Source organism: Salvia hispanica, chromosome 3, assembly GCF_023119035.1.
Source record: "Salvia hispanica cultivar TCC Black 2014 chromosome 3, UniMelb_Shisp_WGS_1.0, whole genome shotgun sequence".
In the NCBI taxonomy this organism is placed as follows: Eukaryota; Viridiplantae; Streptophyta; class Magnoliopsida; order Lamiales; family Lamiaceae; genus Salvia; species Salvia hispanica.
This window is the reverse complement of record NC_062967.1, coordinates 24,449,017-24,463,464: the sequence shown is the minus strand read 5'-3', so window position 1 is coordinate 24,463,464 and position 14,448 is coordinate 24,449,017. Positions and strand designations below refer to the sequence as shown.

Here is a 14,448-nt window from a genome sequence, read left to right as displayed (position 1 = left end):
ACTGAGGAAGTAATAATCATTCTTAAAAAATATAAAAAGGAAGAATGTAGCAGATGAACAGTAATATGAAAAATGAGTTATATATGCAGAATCCATGGAAAACAGCTAGCATGCATAAAAATGAAACTAGAAATGCTATATTTAGTGAAATATTACTAGTACTACCTTTTATACCTGAATTAAATAAAGACAACAATTACAGAGGTTTTAAAGCAGTGAGTGTGTGACATTAGAACCAAACACAGAGATGGTAGATAACACACCACCTAGCATCTACTGGTTGTCTGCAAAACTACACTAGAAATATTACATATGTGAATGTAGAAGAAATGCAATGAGCTGCACAAATTCAAGAATTATCAGTCAAAAGCAGATACCGCCCCCCCCATGCTCCCACGGTCCGCTTACCGAGGAATAGAAAGGAAGGACCCGGGGCCAGAGCAAGTTGGGTTGGGGTAGAGAGCCGTAAGCGCGGTGGGGGGCTACTTCATGAATCATTTCACCTTCCCACGCCTTCACTGCGCCATTTGCAAACTCAAAATCAGAGCCTCGTGCCCTCTTTGCCACTGCTCCCCACCCAATTTGACCCTCATGGTGGTAAGTTTGCTGAGCCACAGGTTTCACAAGATTATAAGTTGGTGAAGCGGGAGTAACTGCGGATGAACCCGTCTGGAAGCTTACCCAGCGTGCAGAATCAGCTACAGAGATATCAGACTCATCGCATTCTGGAATTGGGGCAGGTGCAAAACGCCTACGACGAGTAGGACTGGAGGGGGCGGAGGCAGCAAAAATAGAGGGGGCAAAAGAATTGAGTGGACCTTTGGGTATAGATTCCCAATTAAGCTTAGGCTTTGAGTTTCTAGTAGGAGATGAGAGAGGCGGCGTAACAGGAGCACTATTGGATATACGTAGAGGAGGAAGGGCGGAGGGGATTGATAAATTGTGAAGGAAAGGTAAAATGTAGGAGGTCGGGTTTCCATCACGTGAGGGACTTGGAAAGGATGAAGATGTCGGGCTAGCTTGATAAGAAGGTATAGGACTGGGGAATGCTGAAGAATTCGGGCTTGGTTGCATTGATGAGCATACACTGTTATTCGCAGAAATCATCATAGTATCACCTTGTGGTGGCTTACATCCCTGAACAATAGAATACAAGTCACGGTTAGCATCACCATTTACGACTCAATATCACTATATGGACAAGATATTGATAATCAAGAAAATCCACAAATTCAATACTTATTCACAAAAAAAGATTTTGAAGTCAAATTAACACATGCTGAGTGTGTTAGGAAATTCAGAAAACCGCTTATTTGCAAATCGAGCAAGAAGCATAATCACTTCAGCTCCAACATTTAGAGGATCCTCTAATTTCAGATCAAAACATGAGATTGAGAAATTCAAGTATTATCCTAATCTGCCTTCAACAATAAGCACACAAAAATACAAGTTAAATAGTAAACAAAATTCCCCATGGTAAAAATTAAAATATGGCCCCAAAAAATTGTACTCCTCTTTTCGACAATTCTAGAAACGGCAGAACATCAAAACCGAACTCGAGCACAAAAGTAAATGAGAATTAATTCTTACTAAATCACTAAGGCATACTTCCAACATCAGATCTAAAAGCAGAAATTAACATACACAGAGCAAAAACCACCAATTTTGCTAAATCATCTGAACCAAGAGTAATCGACAATTAATAAACCGAGGTAGGGAAAACTGATCCCCAAAAAGGAAAAAAAAAAAAAAAAGTAGAAATTGAAGAGCGATCGATGATTGACCGACCTTACGATAAGTGGTTCCATCCTCCTCGACAACCCAACCAGCTTCACGGCAGAGAGCCTTGAGCACTTCATTGTTGTCGCAGTGCTTGGGGAGGCGGTAATTGCCCTGAGCTCGGAGACCGGTGTAGATCTTGGCGGCGACGGCTCTCCTCCGGCGCTCTCTTCGCTTGTTGTTCTCCCTCTCCTTCCAGGTGGGCTGGCGCCCGGTCGATGAACCACAAGCAGTCATTGGTAGCCGGAAAACGCCTCCACCGCGTGTGAATTATTGAGGGAGGAGCAGTCGTTGTAGGGGACGCAATTGGGACACGGTGGTCACGCTCCACTCCACGCTTTATTGCTAATTTCTCTTTTTTAATTTAATTTTAATTTATTTCCGCCCGTGTCCCTTCACCTATAAACTTTATTTTTATTTCTATTTTTTTATTTAGCGGAATAATTGGATGACAAAGTCGAACTATGCTACTCGGAATACTGAATAAATTAATGACTCGGAAAATTTGCCGTAAATCCTCGCTTCAGTACAATTACTCTAAATATAATGTATAAATCGCATTACGATATAATTATTGGACTTTTCAATATTTTATGTTTAAATTGATTTATGTATATTAACTAGTATTAAATAAATTATTGTATTACTACATATTTAGACATTTTTGGCTCAAATGAAACTAATAAATATAACTCCTGCACATTGGTGGCAAAATTACAATAATACGACTCCGTTTAAAAACATATACTCCCTTTTTCCATTTCGGTCCGTCCCATATAATTTGTCTCATTTCACTTTTTAACATTTTTAGTAGTGGATCTCATAGGGATGTCAATGTAGCCCGCAACCCGTGGACTGGCCCGAATAGCCCGCTAAATTTATAGGGTTAGGGTCGGAAATTTCTAGCCCAATAAAAATAAAACCCAATAAGCACGCACCCGATTAACCCGCAACTTGTTAGGGTCAGACCCGAAAATCCGATGGGCTGGCCCGATAACCCGATAAAATTTATATTTTTCAACTTTTTACTCCTAATTCGACACTTCGTTGACTAATTTTATAACATAGATAACTAAGAAAAGATAACTTTCAATTTTATGGTAAATATATAAATTATATATTAAATTTTTATTAATATAATAATTATTAAATAAATTAATCTCACTAAAAGAATATTTAAATTTTTAACATGCATTAAAATTTCACGAAATATTACAAATATTAGTATTTTGTTATTGAGTTCAAGCATATATGTCAAATTTATCATAATTAAATATTTTATATTTTATAAATATAACTAATTTTCATCATGATTTATTGGATTGTTCGAGCCTTAACCTTATCGGTAGCAACCCGATTAACCTGTCGGTCTAGCCCGAAACCCGAGCTTTTAGGATTAGGGCCAAACTTTTACAATCCGAAAGAAATCACAACCCGGGAAGCCCGCACCCGATTGACCCGCAACCTGAGTAGGGTTGGCCCGAAACCCGATGGGCCGACCCGATTGACATCCCTAGGATCCCATTTTCCACTAACTCATTCTTATTCACATTTTATTATAAAACTAATAGAGTATATAAAAATAGAATCCACATTTCACTAACTTTTTTAACTCATTTTTTATTATATTTCTTAAATTTCGTCGAAATGAGACGAATTATCTAGGATAGAGGGAATAATATCAAAATATAATAATGGGGACATTAATCATTTATAATAGTACTCCATAAGCTGGAGTTTGTGGGCCACACGCATTTATACGGGGATGAAGTAAATAATAGAGGGATTGGGCCCCACTTTTGGAAATAAACGCGTTTGCCTGCTTCGGTAATGGCCGAAATGCCACGCTTCTTTACGTTATTAGTTAATTAACAAATTTATGAACCTAACTAATTAATAAGATTATGAGTATATAAATGCAATAGAAACTCATTATTTATCCAAAAAAGGGCAGCAGAATAGCCAAAGGCACGTGCGGGATGAAGCAAGCTGGCGAAGGGTAATTGATGTGACAATTTTTTATACAGTATTGCACAATATTAGTCTAAATGCATTTAATTGTAGTTCATCAAACGTGTGTTGCCTTTTAATAAATCGCCGCTCTCACCTAACGATTAAATGCGAACGGTGTATATAATTTCTACTGATACATGCACATTTTTTTTCTTTCTTTTAGATGGATTTAAATCCAAGATTCTTACATAAGTACTCCAAAAAGGGTGATCAAATTTTAACTTGACTACTTGTTTTTAATTTATACTATATGTCCATTGACAGAATGGCTTCAATCCAATTATCCAAAAACAGTTCAAACTTCAAACTAACCTACTAATATGAAATAAATTTTGCTAGTTGTACAATCTCAAAAATGAAAACAAAAAATAAAATCGAGCTGTCACATGTAGGCATGGTCCAATTCATTGAACTTATCCTTTACAACAAAGCTTGAATAAGAAAATGGGTGACCACCCAACCACCCCACCGCACGGGCTGCCGCACGTGCATGATTCCACGTTCAATGCCTTTATCTTTCTTCGATTTAATGCATTCATTATTCATACTACCTTCTATTATAAAAAATAGCAATAAATATTTTCCACTCGTTTCTCTTATCGTTTTATGCGTCTCTTTTGACTTTATCAACTTATACATAAATTATGTATGCGTGTTTTATCAATCAAACAAGGTTAACATTGATCACTGATTAGACTATAATTTCCATTAAATTTTATATCATTTTAGTTCAATTCATATTCTAGATACTTTATCTCAAACTGAGTAGATCTTGAATCGGTTATAACACTGGGCTGGCTGGACTGGCCCAAAAAGAGATGCCCGAAAATCAGTGTATTTATATTTAAACAGTGGCCCAGAAGTTTTGGGCTAAGCCAACCTTTCGGGCTCGATGGCCCAATCGTTCCTCACGAGCAAGTCCGGCTAGTCTCAGCCCACCTTAAATATTTTGTGATGGGGTTAGGTAGCCAGGTAGGTAAATTTTCAGTTTTGTGTTTGAATTGATTAACTGTGATTAAGGATAAATTAAAGGATACTAACTTAAATATAAAATTAGGTTTTATTTCGTAAGTATTGGGAAAATGTGAAACGGGGACAAACAAAACCAATTATAGTATTTTTCTTAAAAATCAACTCAAAATATTGTGATGATAAAATAATTATATAATGATTAGGTTTGGATATATAGCCTCGAAGAAAATGGCTAGAATGCTTCATCTAAGACCGAGGTCATGAAGATAAGCCAACAATTTAAGTAGTGAAGTGAAGAAAGTGCACATATTTTTATAGGACAGGAAATACTACAATATATGAGAAAATAATAGGTGAGATACCATGTGAAATAATTAGTCAGCTATACTGATATACTATTATGGTTCAACACAATGACTAGCAACAATCTGGGTAGCCTTGTTTGACTACAAAAGAGGATTTGCATACTCTAGCACCTCTATACGTCTCATTATAAGCGAGACGCATTCATTTTTAGGTCGTCCCATTATAAATGAAACATTTTTTTTAAGATAAAAAAAACAACATTCCATCTCTATTACTTTGTCCTCTCTCTCCTGCTTTTTTCTCTCGACTTTTTTCTTACTCATATTTTATTCTCTCTTCATTTAACCACTAAACACTACTATCAAAAAGACTGTGCAAAAAATAATTGTGTCACATATAATAGGACGGAGAGAGTAATGGGAGTATATAACATTAATGAGATTTTTGTAAGAGGTTGTAGACTCAAAATTGACAGCTCAACAACTACCTACGAATTCAAACAGGAATGATATCACTGCCATAGGCCGAAGCCCAGGAGCGGACACACCTTGTAATAGGGTAGGGCTTAAGCCCTTATCCAAATTCTTTTTATATTTTCTACTTCTTAAATTTTAAAAGTTTTGAAAAATCATGTTAAGTTAAGTCTTATCAAGCCATTACTACTGCAGAATAAATTTTTATTTGCAGCTCTTACTATCAACTTTTTTCTGCATTCGCACCTGCCAAAGCCAATAAATATTCACAATAGGGTAGGGCTTAAGCCCTTACCCAAATTCTTTTTATATTTTCTACTTCTTAAATTTTAAAAGTTTTGAAAAATCATGTTAAGTTAAGTCTTATCAAGCCATTACTACTGCAAAATAAATTTTTATTTGCAGCTCTTACTATCAACTTTTTTCTGCATCCGCCCCAGCCAAAGCCAATAAATATTCACAAATCATCAATATCAAAGTGTTGTGCATTTAAACTAGGAATCTTAGGTAATATAACAGCATGCGATCGAATGGAATAAGCATCAACTTACTTATCAAGCTCTTACTTGAGATCAAACACATGTTCCATTAAATCTAAATCCAAAGTTGCAAACATCTTTACTTAGATTGAACAACTCAGTTCTATATCATTCTTATTATGACCTTTTGTTCACAAGTCGAAACATAGTGTTACTCCTTCCGTCCCGCTTAAGATGACACGTTTTCCTTTTTAGTTTGTCCCAACTAAGATGACACATTTTCTCTCTCCAATTAATACACTCAACCACTTTTTCTCACTCCTATTAAAATATTCATCTTTCTTTATCTCTCTACTTTAATACTTACATCCACCTTCTCTCTCCAATTAAACACTTTAACCAATAACTCCTAAAACCTCGTGCCGACTAAGCAATGTGTCATCTTAGCCGGGACGGAGGGAGTACTACGCTACTATCACAAATAATAAGTTTTCTTTTGTTTAAATGAGTATACGCTAGTTGTTTTAGTCGATTTATATGAATCATCCTATTAAGTTATAAGCATGGTTCAATATAAAGTTTTAACTGGTATAGATATAGTACTGGGGAAGATCAATTGCTAACTCATCAATTTAATTGCTAACTACAACTAATTTAAGGCCATAGAATTTTAGAAAACGTGTGGTCTACAATTTGCCACGTGTAATTTTCGTTTTTATTAATAAAATAAAAAAAGATTAAAAAAAACGCCAAATTAGGGTTTTAAATGAAAATGTCAATATAGTGTTTCGGAAATATCAACACAATGCTTTGAGAATATCAACACAATGCTTTGAGAATGTTAACCCATTGCTTATATTGACATTCTACATGTATTATATTGACATATTTTATATAGTATGTTGACATTTCTCGCTTTATTTAAAAATTGAAAAATTTTCGAATTTTTTTCAAATTTTGACGTCGGAATATATGCATGTATGATATCGTTGGAATCCTTATAAAATTATCTTTAATTTGATATATGTTATATGAATTTAACGTTTTGGGATTTCTTTTAAAAGTTAGTTATAACTAAACATGTAGTTAATTGACATTAATACCCCTATTGATATTTTATGGAATTAATCGTAAGGCTTTATTGACGTTTTTTTGTTGATCGTATAGATATTTCTTGGTTGATGATCTAGGCCCTTAATTTGAATATCTAATAGTTACTATTTAGTTGTAGTTAGCAATTAGGTATTGAGTTAGTAATATAACACTTCCCTAGTACTAGGAGTCTTATCTTCTTGTGATGTTGTTCGTATACGAGCTATTCACGATTCAATACAGTTTGTAATGATTTCCTTCCAATTTTAGCCAATTATTTGTTTTTGGATGGTTTATAAATTACAATGTCGAGTTCCTAATTTGATTGAATTACGAAAAGCTCGTCGAAATCTCAATTAAAAAGAACTTGGAACATTAATTTTGCTTGGTCATTAAAAAATGTGAAGTGGAAAATTAGGGATTTGTAAATCAAGTCAACTGTTTTATCACAGCCGGCCATATTTGCGCATTCTACACTCGCAAAGTCTGTCACTGCTGCTAAACCCTTACTTCGCTCAAAGCTCAAAAATGGCAGCGCCCAAATTCGCCTTCCTCCTACTCACCCTAATTTCAGTCCTGCCGCTCCTCGTCTCCTCATTCTCCCCCGATCGCCCCACGGATCGCCGGATTCTTGTTTTGCTCGACGATCTCTCCCTCAAATCCTCACATTCCCTGTTCTTCTCATCCCTAAAATCCCGAGGTTTCGATCTCGATTTCAAGCTCGCAGACGATCCCGCCATAGCGGTCAAGCGATATGGCCAGTATATGTACGATGGGCTCATTCTGTTGTCTCCTTCCACCGAGCGTAAGCTAATTGCATTTGTTTTTTTTTATGAAGAAATCCGCTTTCTTCTCCCTCTGATGGATGTAGATTTATGTAGGTTTTGGAGGGTCATTGGATGTGGAGGGGGTTTTGGATTTCGTTGATTCCGGTCATGACTTGATTGTGGCGGCGGATGCGAATGCATCGGATTTGATTCGGAACATTGCTGCTGAATGCGGGGTTGATTTTGATGAGGTTGGTGATTTATTATTGTTAGATTTGTCACTGAATTCTGATACTACGTGATCCTGGAATTTGAGTCGAGGGATGTTAAATTGTTCAAGCATATCTCACGGTCCAATCCTCATACAGTTGTATAACAACTGAAAGATGTCCAGTCTTATAGAAATAAGATACATAGCTGCCCCGGTATCTATAGGTTCTGAACTATGATTCGTGTTGCACTTTCCATCGGTCGAGAGCTCAAAACGAAGTTACAGAAAAGAAAACGTTGCTAGCATAAGTAATTAATCTTGGTGCGAAGGCTACCTCTTTTTGTTGGTTATATGGGAAATGAAATGGGGTTTTGTGTTTCGTTCAGCTTTAAAACTTCAACCGCCGTTTGTGTTCAGTGTTCAGGTGTTTAACATAATAACCTTTAGGTATGAGTAACAAAGCCCTTTGTCAAGCGAGAAATTTGATACGTGCAGATTTTTGCCCAATTTTTATTGCATGCATTGTCTCCACTCTCCAAATTGTTTTGTCCTAGGACCAAATAATCCACCAAAATCTTTGCTATTTTTTGATCCACAAGGTATTTACTAAAACATGCCTATTTTTTGATCCGCGAGTCAGTTGGCGCAATGTTTTTTGTTATAGTTTGGGCAGTTTTAACTGCATTTATGTGGATAGACCTAATACTCATATGAATTCATTGGTGAAATTACTGAATGTAAGTGTACTGCATATCATCACTGACTTATACCAAATTATTTGCTTTGCTGCTGAATATATCCTTCTAGATACGTTTACTAAATCTTGTTTATGAATTTATAAAGATGATCTTTCTATATGTGATGATAGTGATATTCTTATGCTGCGCAGGATCCCTCTGCTGTTGTTGTTGATCACAGTAGTTATGCTGTGTCAGAAACTGAGGGAGATCATACCTTAATTGCTGCTGATGATTTTATTCAGTCTGATGTTATTCTTGGAAGCAAGAAAATTGAGGTCAGTTTTCCGAGGTGTACATCAACCTATCTGGTATCATCATGCATAGGTCGTTACACAAATGAGTGACTTGACCATGTAAATGCCATGAGTGCTTGTGTGCACGTGTTCCATCAATAAATTAAATTCTATTTCTTAGGCCTCGTGTTTGTTGAACTTGTTTCTTCACTTTTTTGTCTTTCAAAAATACATGCTATCAGCCTGAGAATGCAAGCATCATACTTTTCTTGAATTTTTTTATCTGTAAACTTGTTGTATTTTGACAGGCTCCTGTGCTTTTCAAAGGGATTGGACACTCACTTAATCCTGCCAATAGCATGGTATGTTGAAGCCTATTACTTCAGTCTGTTCTTCACTGTAAAGTTATGTAATCTTACTTTTTGAATACTAATTTCTACCCATGACAGGTTACCAAAAATAACCATTTTCTGTGTTCTCTATCCAATTTTCAGGTTTTAAAAGCTCTTTCTGCATCACCTTCCTCATATTCCACTAATCCAAGCTCAAAGCTGTCTAGCCAGCCACCATCGCTCTATGGAACAGCCATCTCACTAGTCTCAGTTGTGCAGGTTCCTTGTTCTTTAGTCCCCTCTATGCATAACTTGTTGAAATCTTTGCCTTACTCTGAAAATCTGTTTTTTTATTTTTTTTTTATTTTTTTTCATCAGTGAACCTGCTTGAGTTATCGGTTGGACATATTTATCTATCTTTATACTTCAATGTAATTGCACCCTGCAGTACAAACCATGTTCTTTTGGCTCTTAAATAGAAACATTGGGTGTTTATTGAGGCCATGATCACTTATTAAATTGACTTGCAGTTCATGTAAGATTATCATTTTGTGGTCCAACTCCACCTGCAGTTTTGTATTGCTTCTCCCCATTTACCTTTTAATAATGACTACCAACATTTTGATTGCTGGAAAATTGATGAGAAAGCAAATTATATTTCTTCCTCTATAAGCTACTACAACAACAAACAACAAAGCTCTGACTCACTAGAACAAAAAATATTTCTTGATAAGCTACAACAACAACAAACAACTAAGCCCTTACTTCAAATCTTTAGTACAATATTTTTTTTCCGTATCCTCAAATTTTCGGCATTGTCTGTTTTGAAACTATGGACATGTTACAGTGTAAGATCAATTGGTTCACTAGTGTAGCTGTAAAGGTGGTCTTCTTAATCTTGCATTGATCTTTGGTTCTTTGATCTTCCTTACACGATTATGTTTTTATTATTCCTTCCTTGCAACTTATTTTATTATGTTTTCTTTTATGATGCATTTCTCTAGTTTGACTAACAATAGACATGTAGAAGTGACGCCAAAGACATTCAGTTTCTCCCTATATAATAACATGAATTGATGCAGGCTAGGAATGCTGCACGAATCATGATATCTGGTTCATTGGACATGTTCAGTAACAGGTGTGTTGATATTCATCTCACCTTATCGGTTCTTTTAATGATATAGCTTGCCAGAGTTTTTAATGCTGGTTTGCATCTCTGACCAGGTTGTTCAGAGCAGGAGTGCAAAAAAGTGGGAGTTTGAATAAGTGAGTGAAGCTCTCTGCTATATCTGTACTCTAAGTGGCTAGCAAAAGCTCATATTCTTTGTTTAGTTTCTTCTGAATTTTGCATCTGTAATGTAATCTCATACTCCCTCCGTCTCCTAAAAATATATCCCCCAGTCCCATTAAAAATGAAACGTTTTCCTTTTCAGGTTGTCCCATTAAAAATGAAACGTTTCCTACAATGGAAACAACTCTATCTCTACTTTTTCATCTCTCTTACTTTACTCTCTCTTCATTAACTCACAAAACAACACAACATAAAATCTCGTGCCGATTCCCAAATGTTTCATATTTAATGGGACGGAGATTCTTTCCTTTTTGTCTATCTCCTAAAAATTGAAACTTCGCTTTTTAGGAAATTTCTTTCTCTCTAATATGGTGGGGACCCATTTTCCACTAACACACTTATCACTCTCTCTTTACCAATTTTGCATTAAATCCGTGCCGTTTTAAAAGTTCCTATTTTTAGGGGACGGAGGGAGTATGATTGAACATTTTTAGTTCTCTTAAAATTTTAAGCTAAAATAGTTCCATGTTTAGAATGTGAAAACAATGTCATAGCCTCTTGAGGTCTCTGTTCATAGCGCATATTAATCTTTGGCAGTGTTCAAAGTATAAATGACCCCCCTGATCGAAAATCAACTCTCGGTTAATTAAATCGAGCATACAGATGTGTTTTATAGGCTGTAGTTTTTGTTCACTAAATTGTGAAAGAAAAAAAAATCATATTTCATCTAATGCTTTAAAATTATAGTATGTGATATACTTGGTGAAAGCCAAGAATTTTATGCTGTCATTGGCTAGTCTATTTCTGGATCTTACAGATATGTTATGTGTGGGCAGGTATGAGAAATCTGGAAATGAACAGTTCATAACTGAACTTAGCAAATGGATTTTCCATGAAAGGGGTCATCTGAAGGTGATCTTATTTTTTTTGGCAATGTAACTTATTATCAGGATTCAGGACCGAATGGCATACCTATTTTGGCAACTTGAGTTAATTGATTGTTCTCGAATTCTAGGCTGTGAATCTTAGACACAACAAAGTTGGTGAAAGTGAAGAGCCTTCGATGTATAGGATCAATGATGACCTGGTTAGCCTGCAATTCTTCTTTAACATGCTTTCTGCACGCTTATATGCAAGAGCACTCCTTGGTTGATTAAATTAATATACCTGCAGGAATTTTCTGTTGAAATTTTTGAATGGTCTGGAAGTAGTTGGGTACCACATGTTTCAAAGGACGTTCAGGTGCAGTTCTACATGATGAGCCCCTATGTCTTGAAGACTTTGTCAACAAATGCGAAGGTAATTTTTCTTAAAATCATAATTTTTTTGTAAAACACCAGGATTCTCACATGATTGTACTTTTGTTGTAGGGGCTCTATCACACTTCATTCAAGGTACCAGATGTTTATGGAGTTTTCCAGTTTAAGGTTGAGTATCAGAAGCTGGGATACACTAGTTTATCGCTTTCAAAGCAGGTGAGTCATATTCATTTCTGATGTTATTATCTGCTTTCAGTTGCCCTTAATAATTGATTAGTACTCCCTCCGTCCCACAAAGATTGTCCCACTTTGACCGGGCACGGGTTTTAAGAAATGTAATGAAAAATGAGTTGAAAAAGTTAGTGGAATGTGGGTCCTACTTTTATATATTAGTTTTATAATAAAATGTGAGTAGGAATGTGTTAGTGGAATATGGGGTCCACTACCAAAAATGGTAAAAAGTGAAATGGGACAAACTTTATGGGACAGACCAAAATGGAAAAATGTGACAATCTTTGTGGAACGGAGGGAGTACATGATAAGAATTAGTAGTTTGATTGGAGAAACAGAATAGCCTGGATTTCTAATTTGAAAGATGTATACAGAAACTCATCGAAAGTAGAAATCTTACCTATCTGAGAGCAAAAAGTGATTTGCTTAACCTGCTCGAATGGCGTGATTGCCTTTGTGTATTAGATTAAACTTAGTAGGCTAACATGTTCTGTTATGCCAAGCTTGGAGATGATGATTCACACACATCTAACTTATATTTGGGTCACTCTATTCTACAATCATCTGCCATTGACATAAGAGAAGAATGCACACATGTTAGAGTACAAGGAATATGCATATGTTTATTTTTTTTAATAAAAAAGGATCTATAATGATTCCCCATTTTCTCGTGGCCTTGTTGACTCAAACCTCAATCTATTGGATAGCAGGAAAGGGTCTTAGCTTGTCTAATTAACGAAGCTGCTCTTAATCGTTAAGCAATAATGGAATATGCATATGTTACCTGTCTTAACTTTAACTTGCCAATAAGGAATAACAGTCATGGATGAGAATTTAACATTTTGCAGATTCCTGTACGGCCATTCAAACATAATGAATATGAAAGATTCATCACAACAGCTTTTCCATATTATGGAGCTTCATTTTCCATGGTAAACACCTCTCTCTCTCTCTGTATCATGTTTCTGGTACTATATACGTACTTAAACAAGCGCGGGAAATTATCCCTATGTTTGTACTAACTACCATATTGAACTGCAGATGGCTGGATTCTTCATCTTCAGTGGCGTTTACCTCTACAACAAGTAGAGCTGTTGTGATGGATTTAGCTCCACCTTCGAAATGGTGCTAGGAAACACATCTTTTTCGCTTTCTTCTATTCTGGAAAGAGATGGTAAAAATCACACAGTACTCTAATTATATCGCTATTCGCTACTAGAAACATGTGATTCACACTGATTTAGCCGGGTCTCTATGATGGATTATTGTTGTAGCATCACATTATTATATTAGACTAAGTTTCTTTGCGACTTCAAATTATGTGTTACCTATTGATTAAGTTGTGTGAGTCACAGGTTTATTAGTTTATTCAGTTTGCGTGTTCTCAGGCTGCTTCAATGGAGTATTTTATACTCCGTCCGTTTCTTCATAGTTGAGGCGAAACTTTTCGGCACGGTGTTTTAGAAATGAATGTTGGGTGTGTTAAATAAATAGATAAAAAAGTAAGAGGGAGGAAAAGGTAGAGAGAATAAAGTATAAAATGAATAAAGTAGAGAGAATAAAGTAAGAGAGAATAAAGTAAGAAAAGAGGAAAAAGTTACCATACAAGGAAATGACTCAACTATGAAGAAATTTTTCGAAATGATAAAATGGCTCAACTATGAAGAAACGGAGGGAGTACCAATATTGTTTTAAATAAGTTGAAAAAATAAAGTAAAAATATAAAAGAGAGACAAGTAGACACATTCTTATTCTATGGAACGAATAAAAATGGTAAATTTAACACACATTTTTGGAACAGGGGTGGGTATTGTATTGCTCAATGCCTCAATCGCAGCCCTACCATTTTCATTTAGTCAAATTTGGCTCCTTAATGTTATAGAGTTAATAATTGTCCTTTAATTATGTCACGTAATTGAACATGTGGCATTTATGTCAATGGAATACTCATAATTGAGTTATAAATTCAATTAAGTACTCAAATCTATTCAATTTTCGGTGATTTTCAACCAGACCGTGTTATTTAAGATTTAGAAGGAACATCTTTTTTAGTCTACGAATTTTGCAAAAGTATCATTTTAGGTCCGTGAACTTTGAAAATATCATTTGAGGTCTGCCAACTATATGTTAATATCAATTGAAGTACTTTTTTACTATTTCCAAGTATTTCTAGATGAAAATACCCTTAATATCTTTAAGGGTATATATTTTTAATAAACTTATCATATACTCATACTTTTTTTATAAATATCTTTACTATATATTTTTGA

At 35.4% G+C, this 14,448-nt stretch overlaps 2 protein-coding genes across 3 annotated transcripts; one reads left to right on the top strand and one right to left on the bottom strand.

The window, feature by feature from the left end:
• Positions 1 to 361: 361 nt before the first annotated feature.
• On the bottom strand, positions 362 to 2,152 carry LOC125216817 (BES1/BZR1 homolog protein 2-like). Of its 2 annotated transcripts, XM_048118592.1 has the most exons (3): positions 1,789 to 2,152; positions 682 to 1,137; positions 362 to 606 (listed from the first exon to the last, which is right to left on the bottom strand). In XM_048118592.1, the coding sequence occupies exons 1-3, from the start codon at positions 2,014 to 2,016 to the stop codon at positions 364 to 366; spliced, it is 927 nt and encodes a 308-aa protein (XP_047974549.1). In that variant the 5' UTR covers positions 2,017 to 2,152; the 3' UTR covers positions 362 to 363. The 2 variants fall into 2 exon arrangements, with proteins under 2 accessions (XP_047974549.1, XP_047974547.1); XM_048118590.1 differs by having other exon boundaries at positions 362 to 1,137; positions 1,789 to 2,147.
• A 5,412-nt stretch (positions 2,153 to 7,564) lies between these two features.
• On the top strand, positions 7,565 to 13,495 carry LOC125213123 (dolichyl-diphosphooligosaccharide--protein glycosyltransferase 48 kDa subunit-like). Its single transcript, XM_048113490.1, has 13 exons — positions 7,565 to 7,919; positions 7,996 to 8,132; positions 8,982 to 9,107; positions 9,374 to 9,427; positions 9,560 to 9,676; positions 10,480 to 10,535; positions 10,622 to 10,663; positions 11,525 to 11,600; positions 11,704 to 11,775; positions 11,862 to 11,987; positions 12,059 to 12,163; positions 13,027 to 13,110; positions 13,220 to 13,495. Exons 1-13 carry the CDS (start codon positions 7,643 to 7,645, stop codon positions 13,265 to 13,267), a joined length of 1,320 nt encoding a protein of 439 aa, XP_047969447.1. The 5' UTR covers positions 7,565 to 7,642; the 3' UTR covers positions 13,268 to 13,495.
• Positions 13,496 to 14,448: the final 953 nt, after the last annotated feature.

What these genes read in the sequence shown, in the direction of transcription:
- LOC125216817 (XM_048118590.1), bottom strand. Translation starts at nt 2,016, where the DNA reads ATGACTGCTTGTGGTTCATCGACCGGGCGCCAGCCCACCTGGAAGGAG. An exon ending in ATGGAACCACTTATCGTAAG is followed by an intron (nt 1,138 to 1,788) that starts GTCGGTCAATCA and finishes TCTATTGTTCAG; the next exon opens with GGATGTAAGCCACCACAAGG.
- LOC125213123 (XM_048113490.1), top strand. Translation starts at nt 7,643, where the DNA reads ATGGCAGCGCCCAAATTCGCCTTCCTCCTACTCACCCTAATTTCAGTC. An exon ending in GCGGGGTTGATTTTGATGAG is followed by an intron (nt 8,133 to 8,981) that starts GTTGGTGATTTA and finishes TATGCTGCGCAG; the next exon opens with GATCCCTCTGCTGTTGTTGT. An exon ending in TTAATCCTGCCAATAGCATG is followed by an intron (nt 9,428 to 9,559) that starts GTATGTTGAAGC and finishes TCCAATTTTCAG; the next exon opens with GTTTTAAAAGCTCTTTCTGC.